We start from the raw sequence: 26,823 nt of genomic DNA, 5'->3' as shown, positions 1-26,823 counted from the left end.
AAAAAAATGGCGTTTCTTTTAAGGAACGTTAAAAAGCTGTATTTATTGCAAAGACTACAAATGGTAAATGTTCATCCCAATTTTCATTTTCCTCTCTTGCATGTATTCCCAGCATGTAATGTAATTCCCTATGTTTACGTTCAACCTTTCCATTAGCTGCGGCCACATAAGACGATGTAAACCATCGTCTCACATCCAGATACTCTGTAATTTCGTCTAATAATTTGGCTCTAAAACATGGCCCATTGTCGCTCAGTAAAACTCTAGGAAAAATTCCGTGTTCCAAAACTAGGCGATTGACCGAAACTTTCGCAATGGTTTTTGTCTTTTCGTCTTTAATTGGAAAAGCGTATAAGTATGAGTTAAAATGATCGACTACGGTTTGTACGCACCTGTTTTCTTTCCCTGAAACTGGTAAACTTCCTCCTGTTCCCCAAATGTCTATTGACATTAATTCTCCTACCCCTGAAGGGGTGGGGTAGAGACCTAATCCGGCCCTAGGGGTCTTTGGTGGCGACTCTTGTTTTCCACACTCTTGGCAGCTTTGTATGAAAGCTTTTACTTTTGAGTAAATTTTTGGAAAATAAAAATCTTCTTTCAGCCTCCCCATAGTTTTGCTTCTCCAATGTGACAGTCAATCGTTGCATGTGCCATCTGTAAAATTTCTCCTTCCAGTGATTTTGGAATTACTGGAATAATTAAGTCATTTTTCTATATTTTTGCGATCGTCTATTATATCTTACCAAAAGATTTTTACGTTCGTCAAGATTAAAATTATCTAAGTCCTTTAAAAAATGTTTAAAGTGCTCTGACAGATCCGTTCCTTTTGATAAAAAGGATTTCATTGCTAAACAAAAATCATCTTTATCTTGATGATTCGAAATATTTTCATTAGATAGCTTGCCTAGCCCTTCCAGTTCGTTCTGGATGGTTGTTATCAAATTTCCTTCCGTATCTGGATTTCGTGACAAATAGTCTGGTAAAATGTTAGTACGGCCCTTTATATATTGGGGTGTATGAATATGCTTGCAGACGTAGTATCCACCGTGTCAGCCGGGCTGAAGTATTTTGCATCGTATGTAGCCATATTAAGGATTTTTGGTCTACGCGTAAAATGAATTTTTTTCCAAGTAAAAATTTTCAAAAATATTCTGTAAAAACTACAACTGCCAAACACTCCCTCTCAACTGTTGAATATTTTCTTTCTGCCTCCGACAGTGACCTGCTGGCGTATTGGACTATTGATTCTACTCCTTCAGAATTTATGTTAAATAATATGGCTCCTATACCGTACCCCGAAGCATCTGTTTGCAAACAGAAGTCTTGTGACAAATCTGGTAGTTTAAGTATTGGTGCCTGTCCTACTTGTCTTTTTATGTCATTTAGCGCTTTTTTTGTGTCCTCTGGACCTTCGAATTTACCTGATTTTTCCAAAAGATTTGTCAAAGGTTGCGCTATTGTGGCATAATTTTCAATATATCGTCTGAAATTGCTTAAGAAACCACAAGCTGATCTGCAACTTTTTTTATCTTTAGGAGGCTGTAAATTTTCTATGACTAAATTTTTATGGATTTGGTGAAATAGTCCCTTGGTTTATCAGATATCCAAGGGAAACTTGTTTTGGCACTTTTATTTCTAACTTCTATTGTTTCTATATTAAGTATGCTTTTTACAAGCTTCCCAGTATATTTCTAAGTTGGGCAAGGTAGTACGATGGGTTTTCCTGTAAACAGACTTACTTCATCTAGATAATGCAAGGTATCTTTTTTCTTCCTGGTTTGTTATCTTTTAACACCAAATTTATTAGTCGACTAAAACAATTTGGACTAAATGATCAGCCAAACGACATACGTTCAAATGTGAACATTCTTCCATCGTCTAAAATTACTGTAGCTTTATGCTTTGTTTCTGCATCTAAAGCGATTTTACAATACCCCGCTATTAAGTCAAAACTAGTGTAATATTTTTTACCTCCTAGCGAATTTCAAATCATATCAAATCTTGGTAACTTCATCACGTCTCTAACCGTGACGGAATTTAGTGCTCTAAAATCTATACATAATCTCCAGGTGTTATCTTTTTTCCTGAATATTACTAGTGGAAAACACCAATCGCTAACAATTTCTTTAATTATTCCCTGATCTTCCATTTCCCTTATTTGGCTTTCTAGCCATGGTTTTAAATGATAAGGTGTTTTATACGGTGATTTTTGATTGGAGGGCCCTCTGTTGATATCTTGTGCGTGATTAAGTGAGTTAATCGTTAATCCGCTTTGTGTCTTGCAAAAGTCCATTTGAAGTCCCAAAGAATATTTTCCACCCTAGTTTTTACGTTTCCCGGTAAATTTTTTAAATAAAATTGTTGCAAAAAATCCGTTTTCGACATTCCATACTTTTCTTGTGGTTGCGGTTTTGATAAGGATAAATTTTCGTGGCTAGTGAAGTTTATGCTTAATTCTGGACTGTTTAGAGATTTTATTTCTGAATTTGAAATCTTTTCCACTGATCCAAGTTCTATCTGGTTCAGTTTTACTTTATTATTACTTACATTTGATAGTTTCAAGTATGTTATACCATTTTCAATTTTTATAACTTGATTTTCCACGAAAATCATGGGGTATTCTTTTATGGTGTATCCTCCTATCATGGCATTCATGGTTTTAAGCTTTCCTTCTTTTTTATTTAACGTCGCTAGAACTTGAGCTGTTATTCCCCCTTCTATTGTGATTTTTCTGCCTATTTTTAGGTTACAATTCGAATCGTCACTTTCGTTATCTGTTGTTACGCAAATTTGCCTATTATTTTCTTTTTTCTGGTTTATGGTTATGGTGTCAGATATGGGTTTCCATACGATCCCATATTTTCTGATGGCATCTACTCCTAGAATACAAGGAAATGGTAGCTGCTTGCATATTATTACTGTTACTGTTATTTGTGTATCCCCTGTGCTAAATTTCAATGGACATTCTCCCAAAATTATCAGCCTGTGCCCTGTCACTGATGTGAGGGTATTCTGGCATCTGCTTACGCGATTTTTGACACTAGGAGGAAACCTCTTAAAAGCTTCCTCTCGAATTAATGATTTAGATGCGCCTGTATCTAGTAAACATGGTAAGTTTTGAAAAAACTCAATTTTAAAACAACGCAGAATCGGTAGACTGTTGTTATTTGCATTTGTATCACAACATTGTAATCTATATAGGTGTCTTTGTAAGGAAACAGCTCTGTCGACCCTTACAGGGTGGTTTCTCCGTTGAAATGCCCACTGTTTGGCCAAAAGTTTCTGGGGTTATCCCAGTTTTCTTCAGCGTTGCCACTTTGACCCTGGGTATTGTTAACTGTTTGCCTCTTAGGCCTAAATTCAGGAATATTATTAGGTGTTTGCCAAGTATTATTTGTTCCCTGCCTTCCTAAATTTCTGCTCCCCTGCGTTCTGAACTGGTGGCTTTTCTTGTACGTCTGGCCTTCTTTGCGTATTTTATGCCAGCAATCTGCTGCATATTAGTTTGGTTTGATACAATAATTGCAATAAAATTTTCTCTTAAATTGATTGTTTATTTCCTGATTACTTCTAAATTTTTTTGATCTGTCATTGTTGGTTCCCCAACTATCTGTCTTTGGTGGGGGAGGGTGCCCATATTGTCCATAGTTGTTAGCTGCTAATCTCAAGGTCGTGGAATTTGTCGGTTATTTTCTTAGACGGTGAGTCTTGGTCTTCATCACATCTTATTGGTTTATGATTTGGCTCTTCGAAGCTCACCTGCTTCTGTCCCCTTTTAAATTTTATACTTTCTTGTGTTCCTGTGTTCTTTATAGACGTCTGACCAAACTTTTTCATAGTTTCGTCAGTTTTTACTTCTGTTTCGACTAGTATTATAGCCTGCTCTAAATTATCAGGTTTCCGTGATAATATTAGTCTTAATAACTTTTTTGGTAACCCTTGGGTAAAGGTATGTAGTTGTACTTTCTATACTGTCTCGTCATTTCCGCCTTTCCCTAATTGTAAGCACACAGATCTACAAATTTTGTCTGCATAGTCCCTGATACTAGTTGAGGTATTGAATGTGACTACCTCTGTTCTTAGCCTCTTGGAGATGCTTGTCTCAATAAATCTTGTTTTAAAAGATTCAATTAGATTATTCATGTCCTTGGGCTCTTTTTCATTAATTGCCTCAAAATGTTTAAGGGCGCTTCCCTTTAATATGGCTGCAACGCATTGCTCTTTGACCTTATCCTGAAACGATTCAGTTAGTTCGTCGAAAATTTTTAATTTTTCGATAAACTCATCTACGTCTTAATTTCCCGCGTATTCTAGCATAATTTTTTGCAATTTCAAGTACTGTTGATAGGGAAGTCATTTTTTTCCTCTGGTAAAGCCATTTTATTTCAATCTACTATTTTTATCTAGTCCTTTTGACCCAGTTTTTCCAATGGCTACCAGTTGTTGTAAAGTCTATTTTATGTTATTTAGGGTGATGTTATCGTAAATGCCTTTATTTCTCACTTTATAGGGGAGGTAAACTCTGGCCCTAAGGTAATTAAACTTTTGTAGCGCGCCTTAGGCTATGACCGGACTAATGAGGCGTACCAGATGGGTATGTTCGAGGGGCTAAAGGTAGATCGTATAGAGGTTGTCCATAACAAAATACTTTTATTCAGTTAACATATAATAATAACAGATATATATTGTCTACTGGGACTGGCTGTCCCAAGTAGACCACAAGTCTTGGTAAAATATAATAATATATAATAATATGACATTTAGACACTTACAATGATTTGATAATATTCTATGGTATTTCTAAATCCACGGACAAGAGGTTAGTCCGGCAAAAAGTTAGTTTCAGTCTAAATCTGCCCCTTCCCATAAAGTGTATCTTTTATACATTTTTATCAACCACACCTTCCTATTTAACCAACCGACGCAATAGCTAGGAAGTGGTAATTTCTCAATTTCCCGTTAAGCAGAAACTTGGCAAGATATATTCCTTATCTTAATAAAAAGTGGTATTTCTAAACTTTGTGTTTGCGTCTTAATATATTTTTACTAAATTCATAATGAACTAAATTAGAAAGCTTTACCACATTAAGTTTTGATCTTGATTAAAGAAATGGTTTTCAAGATGCTATGCTTAGCAACCCCTTATATTACAGGCCCCTTAGAGGTGGAAATCAAAGAATAGTAAAGAAAACTGCTTTTTGACCTCATATTTGGCAATAAAGTACTTTATTTGATAAAAAATGATCCTTTAGCCGCAGGAATCCGCCAAATACTGATCTGTGCACTTTATTCCCCCCCCCCCTTCCATGATGATGAAAATTGACACTGGACTGGTGTACGGAAATCTGACTTCGGATTTGGACTCGTCATACTCGAAAGGAAACGACTATCTAAACTTCATTATATTTATAAACACAAAAATCGATTTTCCCCTAACCTCCTTTACCCCCTTCAAGGGCAAATTTGGAACACTTGTGCTTGGGGGATTTGATTGAACTTTTTTTCTGTAATTAAGCCGATTTTTATGAACATTTTGACGCAAAAAAAAATTATTTCGCAATTCCTCCGGGATCAAACCAGATTTTTTCTCCAATATGCCCGTAATTTATAGATAACTGACTCCTATAAATGCCAATAAGATAGTGTCAGTGCAATAGTAGCCTCTGGTAGCAGGTACATAATACTCTACGCACATTTTTTCTTTTCTAGTTTTAATGCCGCCCTGTGCCCTTGATCTTTTAACTCGTCTTTATATAAGTTCTCCTATGATGTTTAAGCTCACCAATGAAAGACAAGGAAGAATGACTCATTGTGGTGTTTTGGAGTTTGTCGCCCAAGAGGGGAGTGTTCACATTCCATATTGGGTAAAGAATTTTGTCTATCTTATATTTAGTTAGTGTTTTTCATCTTAATTATAAAGACAAGCTGTGCATTTACGTTGGAATTTGTTTCAAAAAGGAACTCAAAATTTAGTTCGATCAAAGATTGATTGAACTGAACTCACCAATAACTTATCAATTTACTTATTGATTAACATTAACCATTCTTCAGCCATTTATTTATGAGCTCTAGATTATTTTAAACTTTATGAGCCACTTTGTTCTAGTAGCTTTTTTGATCTTTGATTAAAAATATGTTATTTGTTGATTTGAAAAATCCTTTTATTGAATCCCTGGATATATATGCAGTCAATATAAAACAAATGGTTAATAGACAATCTTGTGACATGTATGACTTTATGATGTATATAATAAGAAGAGAATCACTGAACGTCGAGACTCCTTCGTGTAGTATCACAGAGATGATATATATATATATATATATATATATATATATATATATATATATATATATATATATATATATATATATATATATATATATATATATATATATATATATATATATATATATATATATATATATATATATATATATATATATATATATAAACACAGAACACAGTTTTGAAGTCACATCAGGAACAACTAAAAAAAAAACCACTGGTTATGCAACAAGAGCACCGGTTTTTAAGCTTCCCAGACAAAACCCATCATGTTATATAGCGTAGACCCCTTTCTTTGATTTACGATTGAACTAAAAAAGGTAATTTTTTAAACACAATGAAAATAATAACGAATAATAGTATTAATTTAACTATGACGAAATGAGGTACCAGCATACAACCATCTTGTATTGACTTCAACCATGTAGACAGACTGATAGCTCATTTCTGGCCCATGCATGCTGTTAGCGGTGGTATTTTCTTATAGATACTTGGTATTTGGTAAAATATTTCGTGAAGTATTCTTTAAATAATATTTTATCTGTAATATTTAAATAATATGCATCATCTCGTTAAGTGTAAGAGAGTTTTACTATAGTATTTGAAATTTTCTTATAAATATAAAACATGGAATGCGTTCTGAGTCAAACTATGACAGCGCTCTATTCTTGTTCTTCTGGAAGGACCGGGCGTTTTTCCGCCTTGCCAAGTATATGAAATTCAGAGGTTACTTGGTAATTTGTTTAACCGTAAGTTACCCAGACTCAGCCACCATAGTCTTAACTATGGTAGTTTACTATGCTTGACTTGACTACGCTCAGGTTAACCGTAGTTTTGACAAGGATTGAATGTTCAAATTTTGCTTCTTTGTTAGCAAGGCAATTGTCAGATTGTCAACATCAAGCAATATTTTCAGAGGAATTTTCATTATTTACTTTTTAAATACCTGAGACGATTTTTGTCAAACATTTAAAATCTTTAAGCGGAATTCCCAAAATTTGTAATTTAATACACGCCAACTCCACTCAGTGACAGGAGATTCGGAAAGTCAACTAGGGTTCAAGAGTTAAGCGAACACGAAGGACAAAACGCTCGAAGTCCACTTGTCAACTAAAATCAAAGATCCAAAGGAATCCATGGTTTTAACTTTAAATAAAGACGTTTTGGCTTAAAGTTTAATATAATTCGAGAAGTATATACCTTGAATAAGTGCACGTACCGCAGATTTTATGCATTCAGAGTTGTCATCAAACTTTTAATTTCTCTAAAGTAGATGTCATCCATGAGCCCCAGCTCCCCTCGCTCCTCCCCCTCCAAAGAAAACAACTGAGAACCTACTATGTCTTAGGAGAACTTAAGGCTGATTTCAATGAAATTTTACTAATATCGAAATTTGGCTTGTGCTAATTTGACCCAATGAGATTTTCATGGAATTTTCTGATTGGTTGAGAAATGTTATACAAAATTCTAATTGGCTTCAATTAACGTTACCTGAATTTTTGTGTTAGTAAAACCTCATTGTGAATGGTCCTTTAGTGGTTCTGTTCATAGGGAGCACTCTAATATGACAATGCTGGTGAGCATGCCAATAAGAGGTAAGCTTAAACTACCTCATTTATCTATATGTAGGAATCCATCCTCTCATAACCCATTTAAGCATTTTCCTCATCAACATCCTGTGACTGTTTTGCTTTGTCTCTGTATTGTATATTTTATAATATTTATTCAGTATTTCATATATATTTTATTTCAGATGATGGAGAATCTTCAATTGAACCAAAGGGACCTTATTCAAATAGAATCAGTCACTTTACCCGTAGCCACGTACGCAAAATTCCAACCTCAAAGTGTGGACTTCTTGGATATAACAAATCCAAAGGCAGTCCTGGAAAATACGCTGCGTAATTTTGCCTGCCTGACTAAAGGTGACATTATAGCCATTATGTACAATAATAAAAGTTATGAGCTGCTTGTATTGGAGTTGAAGCCAGAAGATGCTGTTTCAATCATTGAGTGTGACATGAATGTAAGAATTTTCGTTTGTTCATATTCTCTGTTTTCTTTTCCTTTCCTTACAAGTTTCCTCTTTTTTCAACTAGTTACTATTTACGTCTTTTCTTACGATCGTCTCTTACCCATTCAGATTAAATTTTTCTTTTGTTCTTTTAATCTTCACATTGTAAACTGAGTCTCCGTGAAAAACTCATCACATCAGAGATTGTGTATCAGTATGAATGCATAGAATGAAAACTGTTTCCCTAAAAAAAAAAAAAAAAAAAAAAAAAAAAAAAAAAAAACAAGGATGTTTAAGTCAATCTTTATCATCTTTTTCCAAAATTATCCACTGGTAATGGACATATGTCTTTGAAGCATGGAAATGTACTTATGTACTTGGAATTTTTCAATTCTCAGTTTGAATTTATTTTATTTTTCATGTTTCATAAAACTTTTAATCTTGTCTAATTTTTTAGTGAAAAAAATGGAAGCAAAGAATACGACTGTATTGTCATAATATCAAAGTTTAATATTTATCGTAGGTACACTAGAGTTCGACTCGCTTGCACCTACTTCCTCTTTAAAAGGGAAGACCAGAAGATGTTTTTGTAGGAGTTGAAACCTCCCCCTTTCAATTTTTTGTTTATATTTTATGTTTTTTGTTTTTTTCTTACAGTAAGTACATAAGTGCATTAGGCGAACTAAGTGCATCTATAGGATGTAAGGTTTGTGTTTTTTGACTTTCAACGCAATAAGGCTTAGAAAGGCAGTGGCGTAGAAATGGCTTATTAGGAGTCTGTCAAGTTAAAAAAGCGTAAGGTGAACTCTATTCCTCGACTATTTACACTAAATTTAGAATCAGTTCAGATGCATATGGATGGAGGTCTCCATACTTTCACCTTGTTAAATCAGATGATTTTTAACATATAAATTTTTTATAATATCTTATGAGTGTCATTTGGTTCACCTGTTTACTAATGTCATGAATGGAACTCACTTATCCTACTCGAAAGGTGAATGCGCTTATGCTTGTGTTTTCTGTGTTTATGCTTGGTGATAATGTAATTCAGTTATGTGCTACTCTCGGCATCGAAGCCCAACATTGTTTAGCATTGTCGTGCATTGTTTTGTACATATTGCAACAAGAATCTCATAGAACACTAAAAAGATTTTTTTTTTGGGGGGGGGAGCACTAGATGCAGTGAAACATATCTATAAAGAAGGAGAAGAAGTGAGTGTAAATGTGTTCATGCAGGATTTTTCCTATCAATCCCCGAGTTTTACTGTTCTAAGCCCATTTTCCCCAGTTTTTAGACGCTGCAATATAAGAAATTAAACAATTAATTATTGCCTCTTCGAATTTAATATGCTGACGCCTGCTTAGCTAATCCTTCAAAGTAAACTGTTGAAGTGCTTCAATTACCACACAATTCTACAATCAGTAAATAGCCTGGCTGACCTAGCCTACACATAGTTTATTTAACTCGAAAGACGTACCTTGATCATTCAGTTTTTTGGAATCAAAAGAGCTACTGTTTGATATATAATCAATACTGATCCATCTCAAGACAAATAACCAGCAACCACCCTTAATTGTCCAAATCATCTCAAATAAAGAGTCAAAAGGAAGTGGCTGAATAGGCCTGAATGAGAAACACATTTAACTCTTTACAGAAGAAGAACGTGTTCAACAGGTCGTACTATCATTTTTTCTTCAAAATAGATCAGATCCTGAAAATTTTACCGCTTGGCATGTGAGTTACATTACGCCCAATATTGAAGCAAAATTGGAATTCCAGTTTATGAGCATAATAGTTGGGGGCCTAATAGTCTCTGGACTGCAGTGTGGTATGAGTACTTATGCAACTTTATATATTTTATGTAACTATTTATTTTGCTTGCGGCTCTTTTCAGCAAAGAACATCGTTTGAAGAATTTAAGAGCTATAATTTAAGGGTCACAATAGTAGCATCGTTCTGTTTTAGTTTTGTAGAAAATAAGGCTGTTATGTACCCGCCTTTGTTTTATTTATTTAAGTTTTTATTCTAGGTCGAGTTTGCACCTCCAGGCGTTTTCATAAGGAGGTAAGAGTTACCGGAGAGGAGACTTGAATTCTTGTTTAATATTGATTAATTGACTTTTGGTGCCAAGGTGCCGTCGAGTGCTGTATTAACTGTGACTTATAGGATATACTTGTTGAGTGACACTAGCGACAATGTTTGTTCGATTTAAATCAGCCCCTTTCAAGGCACATGAGTATTCATAGTTACAATTTCCTGAAGATTAAATCACAATGTGGGTAGCCCTTCTAATGCGATCAAGTGGCAAGAATTTAGTCCTTTCTATATGTCCGATCAAGTCCGAAATATATTCTATATATCCGAAAACATATTTTTAGCTGTGCTAAGGTTTTGTTGAATAAATTGCGATTGCTTTACCTTGGAAGCAGGAAGATGATGGAAGGAAGATGAAATAAAATTTTGATGCCTTAACCAGGCCCTTACCCCTCCCTCATTGGTCGGGTCAGGTGCAAACTAAAAAGAAATAAAACTATGAACCTGCCTATTACTTCCCATCATGTTTGGTTGTGATTTGACGTCCCGTTCAGGCGGAACTCGATCCACTCATTGAATGAAGACCAACTCCTTTAAAGGCGCAGCAATTTCCTTAGCTGCTATTCCCTTGAAACTAAATCAGGATTTGATATAGCCCTTCTGATACAAACAGGTGAGAAAAATGCAGCCTTTTCCATACAGATCTAACATTGATACGCGACACCCTAACCGTATCCGTTGCTAAGATATTGCTAAACAAATTTACATAGTAAGCAGGTAGATGAAATGACATTCTGAAGCCCTAACCGGGCCCTTCCTCCTACCTCGTAAGTCAGTTCAGGTGCAGATGTGCAGACCATATTCAAACAGGATTGTGTGTCTACCTCTTACTTCCCATCATATAGTATCAGGGTCTGACGTCCTCTTCTGGAAGAAAAGTTTCTGAAAATAATTAAGTATTCCCCTCCCACTCTTTCCTCTTCCCTTAAATAGGTTAAAAGAAACACGATTATTGCCCACAGATTTTAACTACAAAAAATGTACGTTGGATCTCTACCTTTTACTTTCTTTAAAGACCTAATTTCTTTAACTCTCAACAGTGTCGAAAAAATGCTTATCGCGAAATTTTGATTGATTGTGTTAAAGGAGATGGTAGGCGTAAGAGGGGGGTAAGTTGCTCTCCAATCATTTTTGACTATTAAAAAGGGCACTAGCCCCCTCAATTTCCAATCGAATGAGAACTTTTTCAAGTTTGGGAAGTAAAAAGTTGGCTCACAGTTGTATTTCTGTATCGTAGAATGCTCAAATTCCTACAAACCTTCATTTTTATTGAAAGTAAAATGATGAATAAAAATTTTTATACCATAATGATCCATCAGATGATCCATCTTGATTATATAGATATCTCTGATGATGGGAACACAGAAGAATCTGTCTTCTTCCTCAAACAATGGTCATATTGAACCTGGATCTTCAAAAATAAAAGTAGGAAATTAGCTGTTGTTCTGATTAAGATCGGTTGAAACTGAACAATCTCTTCTTGTAGATATCCTGATATCTTTTTTTGCTTGCTTGCTTGTTATGTATACTGTGTGATTGTTTGGTTTATTACTGTGCTTGTACGATTATTCTATGAATTTTAATGTGTTTTATTTGTTATTTTCCATCTTTTTCTTTTGCTTTTCTTCTTTTTTTATACTCTGTTCGGTATTGTATTTTTAACTGGTTATAAATAAATTCAATTCATTAAGGGGACTTTAAAACAAGTGCCGATATTTTAACAAAAATATTTATTTCAAGAATAAGATTCTTTGCTTTTCTATATACTTTAGACAACACTATCAGAAAGAATGAGAAGGTTCACATCCATATAGTAGGGAAATAAGATGTGTAAGGCTAAAACTAAATAATAAAGCAGAGTTTTCAAAATCGACCCAAAGGAAAACTTGTTGGAGCTTCCTAAAAATTTCAGGATTCCCCGATATCTTCATTTAGATTAGACTAATATGCTGGAGAGATTCTCGTCAAAAAGAATACCGGTATCTTGGAACCGGTCATACTGATTTCTAGGTCCAGGTCTATCTAGGTGTGGGGAATATTTTGGAGAGAAAAATAAAAGAGGCATATGGATGAAGTCCACTCTAAATTCACATTTCGCCTCTTTTATTTTTCTTGAGCTAAAATGATCTTCTTTGATGAAAAGTAGCCTTATGTAAAGAAAATGATCAGGCTGAAATGGAGGGAATAGGATAAAGGACAAAAAAAGACCTTTTGATTACTTAAAAAAAAAATTCGTACTTTTTCACAATATACCGTTTCCCAACTTAAAACGTTTGCTGATTACAATAAACATGGAAGCTTTAATCCGTAAAATGTGCAACAGGTGAACAGTAGCCATCAAGACATGGTTAATTGTAGGAAAAAAGTCAAGACAGATAGTCCGAGTAATTGAGAGGCAAAAATGTTTTAAATGGCACGGGTAAATGGTGGGAGTAAAAGGTGGGAACACAGAAAAATATTTTATTTTGTACCAGTAAAACTAAATTTCAGTTTTTAACTAAACTCAAAGTGGCTAATCAGATTATCCTTTTTAAAATTGTGAATGTCTTGCATCTTTAAAATTACTATAGAAAATTATAGATTTTGTGGATTTTCCGCAATTAAATTAGAATTTAGTCTGATCACTAGCATAATTTGCTTAGATTTAGAACGGTCTAAATCTTAGTATGAGTGAAATATTTTAGTAAATGAATCTTCAGAAATTCATATACCCCTTCCCTCGACCTTTGGTAATTGGCTGCATTATAAAACTTTTTTTTTCTTTTAGCCCGGCACCCGTGTTTTCTGGTGAGGGAGGAACCTCAGCGGGGGGAGCAACAGCATTTCCACCTCCTGTAGATGATCTCAAAGCTTGTGAGGCAAAGGCAGCAGCAAGTCTAAATGTTGACAGCAGTCAACCGGTGACAAATATTCAGATTCGATTTGGAGATGGAAGTCGGTTGGTTGGCAAGTTCAATCAGGGTCACACTATTGCCGATGTTCGACGCTATATTCAAATGTATATACCTTTTGTCTGTAATTATATTAAGCCTGATACTATATATTAACTAAGTAGTTACTGCTGGTATTTTTTGAAAATAATACCCTCTTATTTGTACATAAGAACTAGATAATCTAAGTATTAAGTACTTTAACCACTATATTTGGGATAGAGATTCTAATATTTTATTGCAAACCTATTGCCAAAGTGTATCTATGTGTATTTAAAATCAATTGGGCATATCTACGCTGAAAGGACAAACCTGGACTAATCATGCTAGCAAATTGAAAATGTATGCAATTTTTTTTTGAACCATGAGAAAGGGGCTATAAAAGACTATAAAAATGTGTCCCTTGTGTTTGTGGAAATACTAAAAGCGTTGCGACTATCAAATTTAGTTTTTTTTTTTTTTTTAATCAAAAAATCAAAAAACTTCCTCCATGTTCTTCTTATCTTGAGTTTCGGGATTTTGTTGCCAATGCTCATAGGTTCGATTTTGGAGCTCCTCATGAACCTCCCCTAGGCATAGTCGTTTGGAAGGGGAGGGCAGCGGCCCCCCCCCCTTGAACTTCAAATTTACGCTAGACATTAACAAGAAATTTTCGTATGCTGGAATTTTTTGTTGGATGTTATCTGGTAGATGGTTAAAAAAGCTGGAAACAAACAGAAATTTCCAAACATCGTTTGCGATATCAACATTTACGTTTCGATCTTCAATATTGATTTTCGGTCCGATATATAGATAGGAGACTGGCCCACGATCGGCTGATTTTGACTTGTTTAATTCTCTATGAGTTGATTCAAGCGATAAGAAATTGCTGAGCATGCCAAAGCAAAAGTAACTCATTCAATACCATCCTTGAAAAAGACAATTAGAAATACTCATGCATTTTTCCACCTGGATGCCCCTCTATCCAAGTGGTCAAGAGTGCCAAACCTGGGCCACCCCAGCACTGGTTCGGCTGTACCTGGCTTATGTTCGGCCAACGGACAAAAGAAAAAGAAAAGTGACCAGGGGAACATTAAAGCTTGTTTTTCGGCTATAAAATTAAGAAAGAATATGGTCAGCATAAAAAATTACAAAATGAATTTCATTAAGGTTTAAAAAAAAACTAAAGAGTATTAATTTCTAATTACATATTGACTGATCAACACCAAAAGTAAGCCGCTCCGCTAATCTTGGTGTTCTGCCTGTCAGTGGTGGCAGTTTTGTTTCAACTTCTGCATTTAAGACAATATCCATCTCTTCAGTTAGCGCAAAGTCTCTTGCTCCAGTTTCCTTCCAAAAGTGGACCTTAAGTTCTTCAGTTGCTACTTTTTCAAATGTCTTGTTTCAAATGTCTTTTGGTCTGAACATGTGTTTATATAGGCCTCGCTCCAGATGGTTAAAGAAAGCTCCTACACTGTGACGGTTTAAAGCAGTTGTCAGTCATAGGCTTGTACTTTCTGGCGCTTTTACTGATAGAGTTTTAAGGCAATCCATAAAACCACGGTACCAATCTTTACCTGTAATTCCTCCACTGTCTCCACTGCCTTTGCAGTTCCGTTATCCGGTACTTCTATACTCTTAATAATTGCATAAGTGTATGCAAATTTACACGCTTCTATGGGAATACAGTCGAAAGCATATCAGCTATCGTTTTCAAGTAAGTTTTTAGTCCTTTTTCTTGTTCCTCTGTAAATATTTATCATGTGTTGTAACAGGGTGTAAGGAAATTTAGCTCCAGACTTTTTAGAAAGATATTCAGCTTCTCAACTTTTTTTTATGTAGTCTTGCAGCGTTCCTCTTGGGACAGCCATGGCACTTCTATAGAATCCAACTGACTTCTTGTAGAATAAGACAGAAAAAATTGCTGTTTTATTTTCTTCTGGATCACAGCCACCTTTCTTTCTTTTCTCTTCTATTTTACTTTTAATCATTTTTTCTTGAATGAAATTTAACAGGAAAAAATGGAACTTAATTTCACCTACTGTTCTGAGAGGATTAAACAACGACAGAATTAACACAGTTTCGGGTTTTAAGCTTGTCTTCAACCTTTAAATATGCTGTTTACACAGCTTTTACAAGCATAGCCCACTTTTGGACAGCTTGGTACGGCATGCGGAATTTACCCCAGGTATTGTGGCCGAAAATGGGAGTTCGCTATCCCGCAGGATGAAAAAATACTAACAGCAAACTGGTGAAGATGGCACGTCTCGGAAGCTGCCAAAAACAGGAAAATAATAAGAGAATACAATGTGAGTTTACAACGCGAGTTTTCTAGTATTCGTGATTAGGTGTAGGCTTTCAGACAAAATTGAACAAAATTTCAGAGTTAATCACCTTAAAGCCTGATCCAATCTGATATTTTTGGTAAAAGTATTAATTAAGGTCAGACATTATAAAAACATACACTGCCATCTGTCAGAGCTTTTATAATCCACCAGAAGCCCCATAGTCTCCCAACGTGGGCCAGTCTCCCTTGTACCAATTTTGATATTTAATTTTGCCCAACTGTAAACTTTTGAATTGAATTCTTAGAAGAAGCTGTTATCCAACCATAATGTGATTTGTGTCAAATCGCTTTTGTGGTGTTTATGTTTTCTGAAAATTGGAAGTAGGACAGTGGGTCTCTTATGTTATGCTGTTGCAGGAAAAGTAGAACATGGAAAATGCTAAAGGCCGCGTTTTAGCGAAATATAGAATGACTAGTTTCTAAAGACCTATATTCAAAGGACCTCGGGAAGTATTAGTAAGACCCATCCCCTCTCCATCGCAGAAGTGGCTGCCCCCCTCTACACAAGATGCTGCCTACGCCCATGCCCCTAGGACCTTTTTTTCATTTGCTATATAATAATGGCTTGCATCTTCGTACTTAAGACGTAGGAATATTCACACAAAGGTCGAATTTGTTTGTGATATTTGTAATTTTTTACTATTTACAGATGGACTGTTTACTTACTTGGACTTGGCTTAGGACACAAGCTCTTCAGCTGTCACTGATACTGTGATCTGGCGGATGGTTCAGTGCCATACTTCTCAGTCTCCACTATGTGGTGCAGTGATTTTCAACTATTGTTTAATTCTTCTCCAACCGTGGCGTCGAAAACCCCCAATCGCTTTCCCGTCCGTCTTGGATGTATTGGACCTGGTCTTACTTGCTCTTCTCGCTTTTTCTTCGAATGCATCAGGGTTGTGTAGTTCAAAGCATGTTTTGTGAGAGTGCTATGTTGTTTCCAATAAATATTGCCAAACTAAGCTAAGAGTGCTTTATTTATTCGTGCACACATATCCATGTGCATCGTCTCGCCAGCTGCGCAATATCATCTGCGTAGTCAAGGTTGCTGACGGAAAAATCAGGACTTGTTTTAACGCGTCTAGTAAAATGAAAAGCACACTTCATTATCCAATCTACAGCGAAACCAAACAGTATGGAAAAGAAGATGCCTCCCTATCTCACCCCAAAATTGATATAGATGAGGGAGATTAATTCTCCTCCATCCTTGTTGAGGCGCACCAGCTTCTCCGGAACATTGTTTTCCCTCACCGTAACACCTGTGCCATCTCTAATGATCGAGTCGAAAGCGGTTATAAGAATGATCAAGATAGCTGTAGGGATCTGATATGTTCCATGCGTTACTCAAACACGCTACGTGCTGGAGCTTAAAGAGCTGGTCGAAACAATCCATACCATGTCGAAACCCCGCCTTATTTGTGCGTGGTCTTGTTTTTGACCAAGCTGAAACGGTTGAGAAGAACCAAGTTTAATATTTTGGCAGAAATGTTTATAACAGATAGATTCTGATGATATAGTCCGTGGAGATACTGAGATTCAGCTGAATGGCGTGGTAGTCAGGTTATCTTTGTTCCAAGGCGGAAACACTCCTCGAAAGTCCATCTTCTCCGCTTTCGCTTCACTTTTCCCAGGGTTTCATCTGCTGCCTCTTCGAGTCTATTCTTTTAGTTTCGGCCAGTCTCTATCAAGTGTTGTATGAAAATTCTCATCGACCGAGAATTCTCATAAAAAAAAAAAACAATAACAGCATCAACAAACCAACCTTAAAAACGAAACATGTCATGCATAAAGTTATAAGTATAAAAAATTAATGATCTTAGTAAAATGTAGAGTAACAAATAGATTGTTCAAATTGGTAAAATGAAGTTTGCAGAATGGATGGTAAAGGGGGGGGGGCAGGAGGGAAGATTTACGTATTGGCTATATCAGTTACATCGGAGGGGAGGAAGTTCTTCTATATCTTCTGCGGAAAATTTGTTGTGGTAAAAATGGGGCTTTTTGTTGATGAACAGTGGACGTCTAAGTCTAAGAGCGGGAAAATGACGAGGGAAAATCAAATCTGTCCAGGCGCTATGGATAATTATGGATGAAACATACAGAAACTGTGTTCTCCTTTTGTCGATGGTAGTCAGATTAGATCTGCAAAGGAGAAAGCTATAATGGACCTCTCTGTCATTAAAGATAGCTCTTACGCATCTTTTTAGACTACTTCTATTCTGTCAGGCAATTCTTTGGAGATGCCAGGATGCCAAGCAGGGCAGGTATGCTCTTGGTAGTGCAAATGAGAAACTGCGTGATTTAGGACTTCTGAACTTTTTAATTTCTAATCTAAGTGGGAATTACGATGAATATATATCTTGTAAAAATTTGTGGGTCAGGCTATTACCATGTCGCATATACTTTTTTGTCGTTTGTATCTCTGGAAACGCTTATTCCTCGTCCAATACGTTTCTTATCGCCCTTAAGCTATACAGAATAAATCTAAACCAATCACATAATCGAATGACCAATGTTCAGCCAAATCCATTGAAAAAGGAGCGTCGAAGAGGGTGTGTAGTTTGCTGTTCAAAAAATGGCAAAGATGTTAAAAAAAAGAAAAAAAAGAAAAGAGACTAAAAATTCGTGTAACGAATGCAGAGTAGGATTATGCATGGGACCATGTTATGAAATTTCCCTTGGGTTTCTGAAAAAAATAAAAATGTGCCTGCGGTAAAAGGGTTAAGGAGGAAGAATCTGGTTAAGGAGGGAGTCCAGTTTAAAATATCATTAATATGGTAATAAAGCTTTAAATTTTTAAGGTGGGATTATCCTGTAATTTTATATTACTAACCGACATTTTACTTTTTATAAGAGTTTTAATTTAGTAAAGTGACCTATAATGTGAGAGTTTTTATAAAAATAAAAAATTAAAATAAATTTGCTTAATTGAATGATCTCAAAAATACTGTTTTTTTTTAACAAGACCGTCCGTGAGGTCTCATCGATAGTATTTTATGTCGCAGAGTTTATACATCTATATACTTTAGTCATATCCTTCATTTTTTCTTTCCTTTTTTTCAGCGCGTGTCCAGCTTTAGAAGTTACACCCTTTTCCTTGATTGGCGGAATTCCGAGTAAAGAGGTAACAGATGAAAGCAGTTCACTCAAAGACTTGGGTCTTGTTGGTTCGTCGCTGATGGTTCGAAATAAATGAAAGCGTGTCCTATTTTTATGATATTTTTATTGTATTCCGTCTGCTATTATAAACGCTAAATATTCAGTTTTTTGTGCTTTATTGAATCCACCTCTGCTCTGACCGGAAGATTGACTAAATTTTATGAAGCAGTGCCATACCCCGAGAAATAGTGAAGAACCAACTAAAAAATCTGATCACTGGAAGCAAAGTGTCCTTTATAGTTTATTGTAAAACTTTTTCGTGGAAGTTCGGGGGAGGGGGGGGGGGGTCAAACAAGTTGTAACATAAATGATATTGGTGCAATGTATAGAAACAGATATAAAAAGAAATAAAGATACGAAAGTTGAGCAACATGTTGACTGTTGACGCCAACTAATGGAAAAATTGTCTCCGGTTCGCCATGGAAAACTTGTTCCCAAATAACTTGTTGCCCAAGGAAGACTTGTCGCTGTAACACTTGTTCTCAATGAAACTTTACCCCAAGAAAAACTCGCTCGTGGAAAAATTACCCCCAGAAAATTTCCCCGTGGGGACCCCAAAGAAAACTTATCTCTGGAAATCTTTCTCTCAAAAATGTTTAGTCAGAAATCTTGCCGCAAGTATTTACGAAAAATTGCACAGACGCTCAATGTGCTCCAAGGGACAATATGGCTCTTGAACACTTTCCGTTAAAAATGACCCACCCGGGCTTGTCTCCTAAAAAAAAAACAAAGGCGCAAACCCTTGATCTTCTACCGCGGTGGACACTTGTCGGAAAATCCCTTGAATCAGCTTCTTCCAAAGTATCTACGACCACCGATTCCACATGAACTGGCTGGGGGGGGGGTATATATGGGATATACTTCATTCTTTACTAAGTTTACGCTAGTGCGTTGACTCTGAAAGGCTCAAAAAGTATTGTCACCCTTTTATTTGTGTTGTGGTATTAGTTATTTGGTTTGAAGCAAACTTCCGTAATAGGGAAAATATGAAATAATAATAATAAGTTATTTACACAAAAGCCAACAAGAGCCAAAGGAAAAAAAAATCAAGTGTTAGCATTTAATATCAAAAACATAGTAAATACAGTCCATCATAGATTTAAACTTAGTCTCAGGAATATTCCAATCTGTGGAATTTCCCCAAGACCCTGCATTTTCAATATTTTTATCTGACATATATATTTCCCAATTAAGTTTTCCCAAGAAAACTCTTTCCTTAAATCTACGAATTCTCTACATTTGCCTTCAAAATGCAAAAGCTTTCCCGTTACCCCAACATATGGGGCAAAAGTGAGGACTGTTTCGCTGCCTGGCTTGACCCATACAGTGCCTTTTTCCCAAGTATTGATCAATCCCCTTTCATGCTTACGAAATAACCTAACTCATCTCCCAAGAAATCTTTTTCCCCACGCCTCTTTAACATGTGCATACAACTCTAATAATAGGGTCGTTGCCACCTTCTCGTGCCAAAGTTGAATCTCCTAGGTCCGGTACCTGTTCTTCTCTCTTTTCCTTATCACACGGCCGTCTGCCTCCGGATCTTCGCTCCACGATTGAATTATTTCAAATACAGTAAATTTATTTAGACCTTAATCTCTGGCTTTCCCATAACATTTTACAGAGGTGATGCAGCTAATAGTACCCAAAAATATTGATCTCAAAATATCTCTCTAACACTTTCCTAGACTGAGTGGGTGTGGGGGCAAATCGCCTGATAATTGGTCCAAGGTGGTTACAATTCGCCCATAACGTTTTCGCACCCTGAAAGCAACTGACTACTATAGCACAAAAATTCCGATTAGACAAAAAGTCTCTGATGTGTATTTTTCTGTTTTACTAATAACATCTTTATTCTGGATTAGAGGGTATTTTTAATTTGATATTTCGAATAATTTGTGGTGGTTCAGAGAACGACAAAAACGAAACAAACACCGTTCTAGAATATTGAGGAGGTATCAGTGGCTCAATTGAGGGGCAAGAGGAGCATGTGCCCCCGAATTTTTTTGTTCCTCTTTTTTGATTTTAAAAAATATCTTTTGGGGGGGGGGGGTATCTTGTTTGTATAAATAAACGGAAAGTTAATATATAATGATATCAATTCCTGGAAATCTCAGCCATTCAAGATTCAAATTTTTGTTTTAATATTATAGCTATATATTTTTTTTAAATGTGTTGGGTTGTCAGTAAAGCGCAAACGTCACAATTGACTTAGAAGGTTTGCGGTTATGAGGGGGGGGGCAATGGCCAAACTCGTGTTTGTAGTAATGTCCGGTCGTTTTAAGTTTTTAATTGTTATTGCACTTCATTTCTGCTCGTCTTAAGTTTAAATATGGCTCTTTACTTTTCCTTGAAGAAATTTCTTTTCAAAAAGTTTTTTTTTTTAAATTAATTTTGTTCGTTTTTGATCGCTAAGCTTTTATTATTGGCTAATATTATGAATATTTCTCCAGTTTATCAGTTTTTCGACTTGAGAAGTAAAATACGGATTCCAATTTAAATTCTCATGTTGCATAATGTGATCATACGGTTGATAAGGTGATCCGAGTCTTTTCTTTGGTGGTATTCAATTACAAGCATTGCATAAATTTGGTTCAACTTGAAATCAAGGTTTGGGACAGGTCTTGTTCTAATGTTTTGATTCAACAGCAATTTTTACATAGTATACTCGAATGAAACCTTCTGAGAGAATGTCCAAGAAATTAAATATGAATGAAAATGGTGCAAGAGAATAAATATATATCATAGGCTTCACTCTGCTCTCATAATAATTGACTCTTTAAACTCTCTTATTTGTGAATTTGCTTGGCCGTTTGCTTAGTGTGGTGTGGGAAAGATGTCATAATGACAAACCGTATGCATATAACGTCTTTTGATTGAGTTCAGTATCTCCCTCAACGTTGCCTTAAAGTTCTAGCTCAATACCTTAGCCATTTTTTAGATATTCCACGTACACTATTTTGACAATCCGGATGTACATCGTGTCTTAATTCAGTTCAACATCCCTCTTAACATTCCCTGAAATTTTCTAACTAATACCCTTGGCCGTTCCTGAGCAATTTTATCTTAATGCTTTTAACCGTCCCTGAGATTTTGCACGCACCACATTGAAAACATGGATGAACATAGCATCTTTTAATTTAGTTCGTCCCTGCCTGGTCAACATTCCCTGGAAGTATCAACTTAATACCCATAGGTATTTCTGAGATTTTTTCAATACACCCTTTGACAACCTGAATGCACAAGGTGTCTTCTGATTAAGGTCAAAATCCCAATCATTTCCTGACAGTTTCAGCCTAATGCTCTTAGCCATTCTTGAAATATTGCAGATACGACCTTTTGACAACGGGGATGCACACAGTATTTTTTGATTAAGTTCAACATTCCCTCGACGTTCTCTAAAAGTTTCAGCTTCATGCCCCTAACTATTACTGAGATATTGGAGATGTGCGATTTTGACAACATGGATGCATATATTGTGTCTTTTGATTTAGTGCAACATCACCCTCAACATTTCTTGAAAGTTTCAACTGAATGCCTTCGCTTTTCCTATGATGTCGCAGATACGCTCTCTTGACAACCTGGATGCGTTTAGTGCTTTTTGGCTTAGTTCAACATATCCTAAACATTCTCAGAAAATGTCAACCTTTCAACCTTAGTAGTTTCTGAGATATTGCGGATACGCCATTCGGAGCATCTGGATGCACATAGTGTCTCTTAATTTACTTCAACATCCTCCTCAATATTCCCTGGAATTTCCAACTTAATAATCTTAGCTATTCCTGAGAAGTAGCGGATAAGCCATTTTGACAATCTGGGGGTACTTAAGCTCGTTTTTATGTAGTTCAAAAGTAATAGTAGTAAGGGGTAGTAGTAGTAGAAGTAGCAATATCAGTCACAGTCGCAAGTAGTCACAGCCACAAGTATTTGCAGTGGCAAGTAGTGACAATCAAAAGTAGTTGCAGCTGCAAGAACTCTCAGTCGCAAGTGGTCACAGTCACAAAAAGTTGCAGTCGTGGTCACAGGCGCAAATAGTTGCGGTCACAGTTGCAATTAGTTGAAGTCACGTAGTCGCAGTCACAAGTAGTCGTAATCGCTGCCTCGCCCCCATAACTTCCATGATGTTGGATCAAATTTTTGAGAGCCGTTTTATTCAAAACGTTGAAAGGTCTAATAAGCATACATCTAGGATCGATATCACCCCTACAGCTCCAGAAATAACGAATCTAAACTGTTTAAATTGACTGTTCTTCACATAAAGGCTCTAGTACTAAAGGTAGCTATATTTGTGCTTGGTTGTCAGAATAGCTAGGAGCTCTTAGGGATCGCTCACTAGGTCAGGATTCAAAGAATCTCCAAAGGGTGTACTCTGGAGACGAAACGTGTACCTGAGCAAATCAAATGATACGATACTACGAACTATTTGAGCCGAGGTTCTCTTAAATGTGAGAGGCTACTACTGCCTCCTTCAATAACAGTTTTTTTTGCAATTTAAGTGTAATGTCTGTACGCATGCTTCTAGAATGATAATCATCCCTGAAAAGTCGCCTCCAACTATTTATTAAGAAGGGAGGGTGATATCTGAAGCATAAAAAACGAATTATAGGGTCATTATTTCCACCATTATCAAGGTTAGTTCTTTCAACAAATCTTTTGTTATAGAGATGTCTCCCATGGACATCGGAAGGAGTTTCAGGGAGGCAATGACCCATGGGTAACAAAATGACATTGAAAAAGGTATGTGAATAAGAAAACGAGAAGTATTTTCATTTAAATTTTGGTAAAAACAAAACTCTTGGTGGCACCTGGCCCCCATCCTGAGAAATATCTTGTCAAAGCTCATGGTCCCCTCCCCACCCCTCTCCACCTTTGGTGTCAGTAAGTGTATAAACTTGATCTTTGATCTTAGACCTAATTTTTTTTCTGCCATTAATTTTATACAATTTCCAAAAAAGAAGTTTTTCAAAGAAAAGTAAAGAGTAAAGTTTTTCAAAGAAAATAAAGAGCCATATTGACACTTAAGACGATGAGAAATGAAGTCCTATAATAATTCAAACTTAAAATTGCCAGAAATTGCTATAAAAGAATAAATGAAACCCAAAACGAACAGAAATTTAAATGAACAATTACACCAAACATAAACAGATATATATGAATAAATAAATCGTAATACGAATAGAAATTAAAATGAATGCTCAAATCAAACTTAAAACAAACACAAATTATTATAAATAGGAGTTTGGCCATTGGCCCCTTCCCGTAACCTTCTGAAGTCAATTGCGTCATTAGAGTTTTATTGAAAACTGTGTGTATTTTAAATGCCGTGTTTTAATTTTTCACAACATCGACCAAAAATTAAATAAATACACAATAATAATCAAGATGACTGCAAGAACTAATAATTATAAAGATAATATATATATCTTAACGATTATTTGCCTCTTTATTGAAACTAAGTGAAATTATTAACATAGTGCCCGAATCAACAGGGTGCTTTTCAAGCGTTATTTAAAAATGATTTAGAGAGGAGAAAGAATTTCTATTGTGAATCTTCACCTATTGGTCATATTTCAGTGAAAGAAGGTAGGGAAGCCTGCCCTGGTCGACCAAGGAAACTTAAATCAGCATCTCTAAATCAAAGACTTCTTACCTAATTTACAGTTACTAGGCCTATACAGCAAAAATAAAGCCACATTATTTAGTCATATGCTCTAATTTTTTTTTTTCTCAACTAACTCCTCAGGCAAAAATCTGATCCCATGAAAAATGAAACTCATTTTGTTTCCCTGTAACTTATAATGAGGAGCGATAGAATGAGTACCGTAAAGAATAAGTATGGGAGAAGAGTAGGGTACACCTTAGCCCAGGGTCGTTACTAGCCAAAATTTTTGGGGTGGGGGGCGAGGGATTTCACAGACTGGCTGGTCATTTTTACCGACTTTTTTTTTATCAATAATTTGCACGATGTCCGTTTTGAATACGACATGTAAAATCACTGCACCAGTCGGTAAAACCACTCTATTTACCGACTGAGCTTGAGATTTCTGTATATGTCATGCCACTATTTTCACGATCTTAATTTAACCAAATGAAAAATTGTATCACAATCTATAAAATTACGGAGAGAGTTGGTAAAATTCCTGCGTTTACCGACTAAGTTCGAGATTTCTGGAGATGACATGTCCAATAGAGAACGAAAAGGGGGACTAAACTCGTGGTCTTTATTTAACCGAACAAAAAATTTTACCACATATTTTTTACCGAGTGCCAAAAAACATAGGGTGGGGGGTCCCCACTCCCTCTATATGTGACGACCCTGTCTTAGCCTACCCTTCTGCCCATCATCGTTTTAAGATGTCAATACTGACCCTGTTCATGCTAAACGCGGTAACTTATAATTTCTAATAATGAGCGTTGTTATTTTATTCAATTTTGAGCATACTTTACCTCTACTCCTATAGTAGACAGTTGCCGTCCCCAAAGGTAGATCCATGGTGCGAGCCTCCCAGAAAATAAGTTTATAATGAGAAAAAAACTATTGGGACTCGCTAGATATACTGGCCTCTGCATTTTCCTGAAATTCAGTTAAGCAATATTGTATTGCCAGTTGCTAAAAAAACGAAAAGTAAAGCCTGTCTATTGTTTCACAAGGAATAAAACCTAAAAATACAGTTTGGTTTACTACTCTTTTTTTTCAATTGAAAAACAGAATGAGAATAATAAACAAATGACAAAATATATAAAAATATAGTACAGAAATAGCCTAGTTGTTGTCAGTTAAGTCTAAAAATATACACAAACAAAAATAGCTATTAATCTTCCCCAGCTTTCCCAAGTAGCCGTTTTTTATGTGTAGAAAGAGTATTAAGAGCAGCAAGCCAATGCACCAAAATCCATATTGCCATAAAAACATAGGCAAGACTAACATTTGACTCACGTTGAAACCACGCGCTTGCTGAACCCAAAATGAGGCTGGAACAGCTAAGAACAAGTGTGACTATACCAAGGGCCAAGTGAGAATTTTTTATCCTGACTGGCTTAATGAAGTATCGATACCAGTACCTGTCGATAAAATAAATTTTAATTTTCAATCTTGGCCTTGAACTAAAGGGCTAAATTGAAAAGAATAAATCACGAGCCCAGGGTATTTTTTAAAATTTTGAATATATTTTGTTGGAGAAAATTGATGGGAAGTTCCAGCGCGAGATCAAAAAAATCAAAGCCCAAATACGAAGGTGCCCCCAGTTGTGGGCACTTACTAAATCACGAGAAGTGGCTTGAAGTTGAACAAAACGGAAAAGAAGACCGTAAAATACTTAGAATACTGGGTGCAAAAATGACCTCAGAACAAATGTAATGCAAAAAAAAAAAAATCACGAAGCGTAATAGCCTATTCCAGAAAAGTTAATTTTAGTAGACATTTTGAGAAGAAGGAAAACAAGTAATGCCGCAAAATTCCACCAATTAGATAACTCATATTTTTAAAATTATTCATTTTATATTTTTTTAACTGTGAACAATATTTCTTGCATTATATTTTATTTTTGTAATAAATTGGAAAAATACTTCGTCATTTGTGTTCCTTCAAAAATAATACCGTCAATTTTAATATACTAACTTGAATTGGTGGCTAGGTCTATGCCTGCTTTGTAATTATGCCATAGACAAACAATAAGAGTCGAGATTAGAGCGGATTCTGCTCTAGAAAATCCCATTGCCATCCAGTTTTGATAGAGAAGTTAGGTTGGAAAATTAAATAGGTTAGAAAATTAAATTCGTTCCAATTAAATAGCAAAATTAATTCCTGAAATTTGATTAGAAAGATATCCCCAAAGAATCCTTTTTTTCTTCTTTTCGTCTGTAACATTTACTACAAACATCTCATAGTTACACAAAACAGCTTGAGGTCAATAAAGCTTCAAAGTAATAATTATACTTCAAATATTTAATGGCGTGGATACATTTTCTATTAAATAAGAAGAGCTCAAAACTTTCGATACACCATCTATTTTTCACGAG

General features: G+C 35.7%; 1 protein-coding gene across 1 annotated transcript; it reads left to right on the top strand.

Moving 5' to 3' along the window:
- Window positions 1–367: 367 nt before the first annotated feature.
- LOC148953995 (ubiquitin fusion degradation protein 1 homolog) lies at window positions 368–18,911 on the top strand. The gene is made up of 6 exons (XM_089086066.1): window positions 368–380; window positions 5,710–5,864; window positions 8,040–8,312; window positions 10,331–10,365; window positions 13,163–13,393; window positions 18,712–18,911. The coding sequence occupies exons 1-6, from the start codon at window positions 368–370 to the stop codon at window positions 18,842–18,844; spliced, it is 840 nt and encodes a 279-aa protein (XP_088942192.1). The 3' UTR covers window positions 18,845–18,911.
- Window positions 18,912–26,823: the final 7,912 nt, after the last annotated feature.

Source organism: Artemia sp. Qi Xiang Cuo, chromosome 3, assembly GCF_049724085.1.
Source record: "Artemia sp. Qi Xiang Cuo chromosome 3, ASM4972408v1, whole genome shotgun sequence".
NCBI lineage: Eukaryota > Metazoa > Arthropoda > Branchiopoda > Anostraca > Artemiidae > Artemia > Artemia sp. Qi Xiang Cuo.
This window is presented reverse-complemented; position numbering and strand designations above follow the sequence as displayed.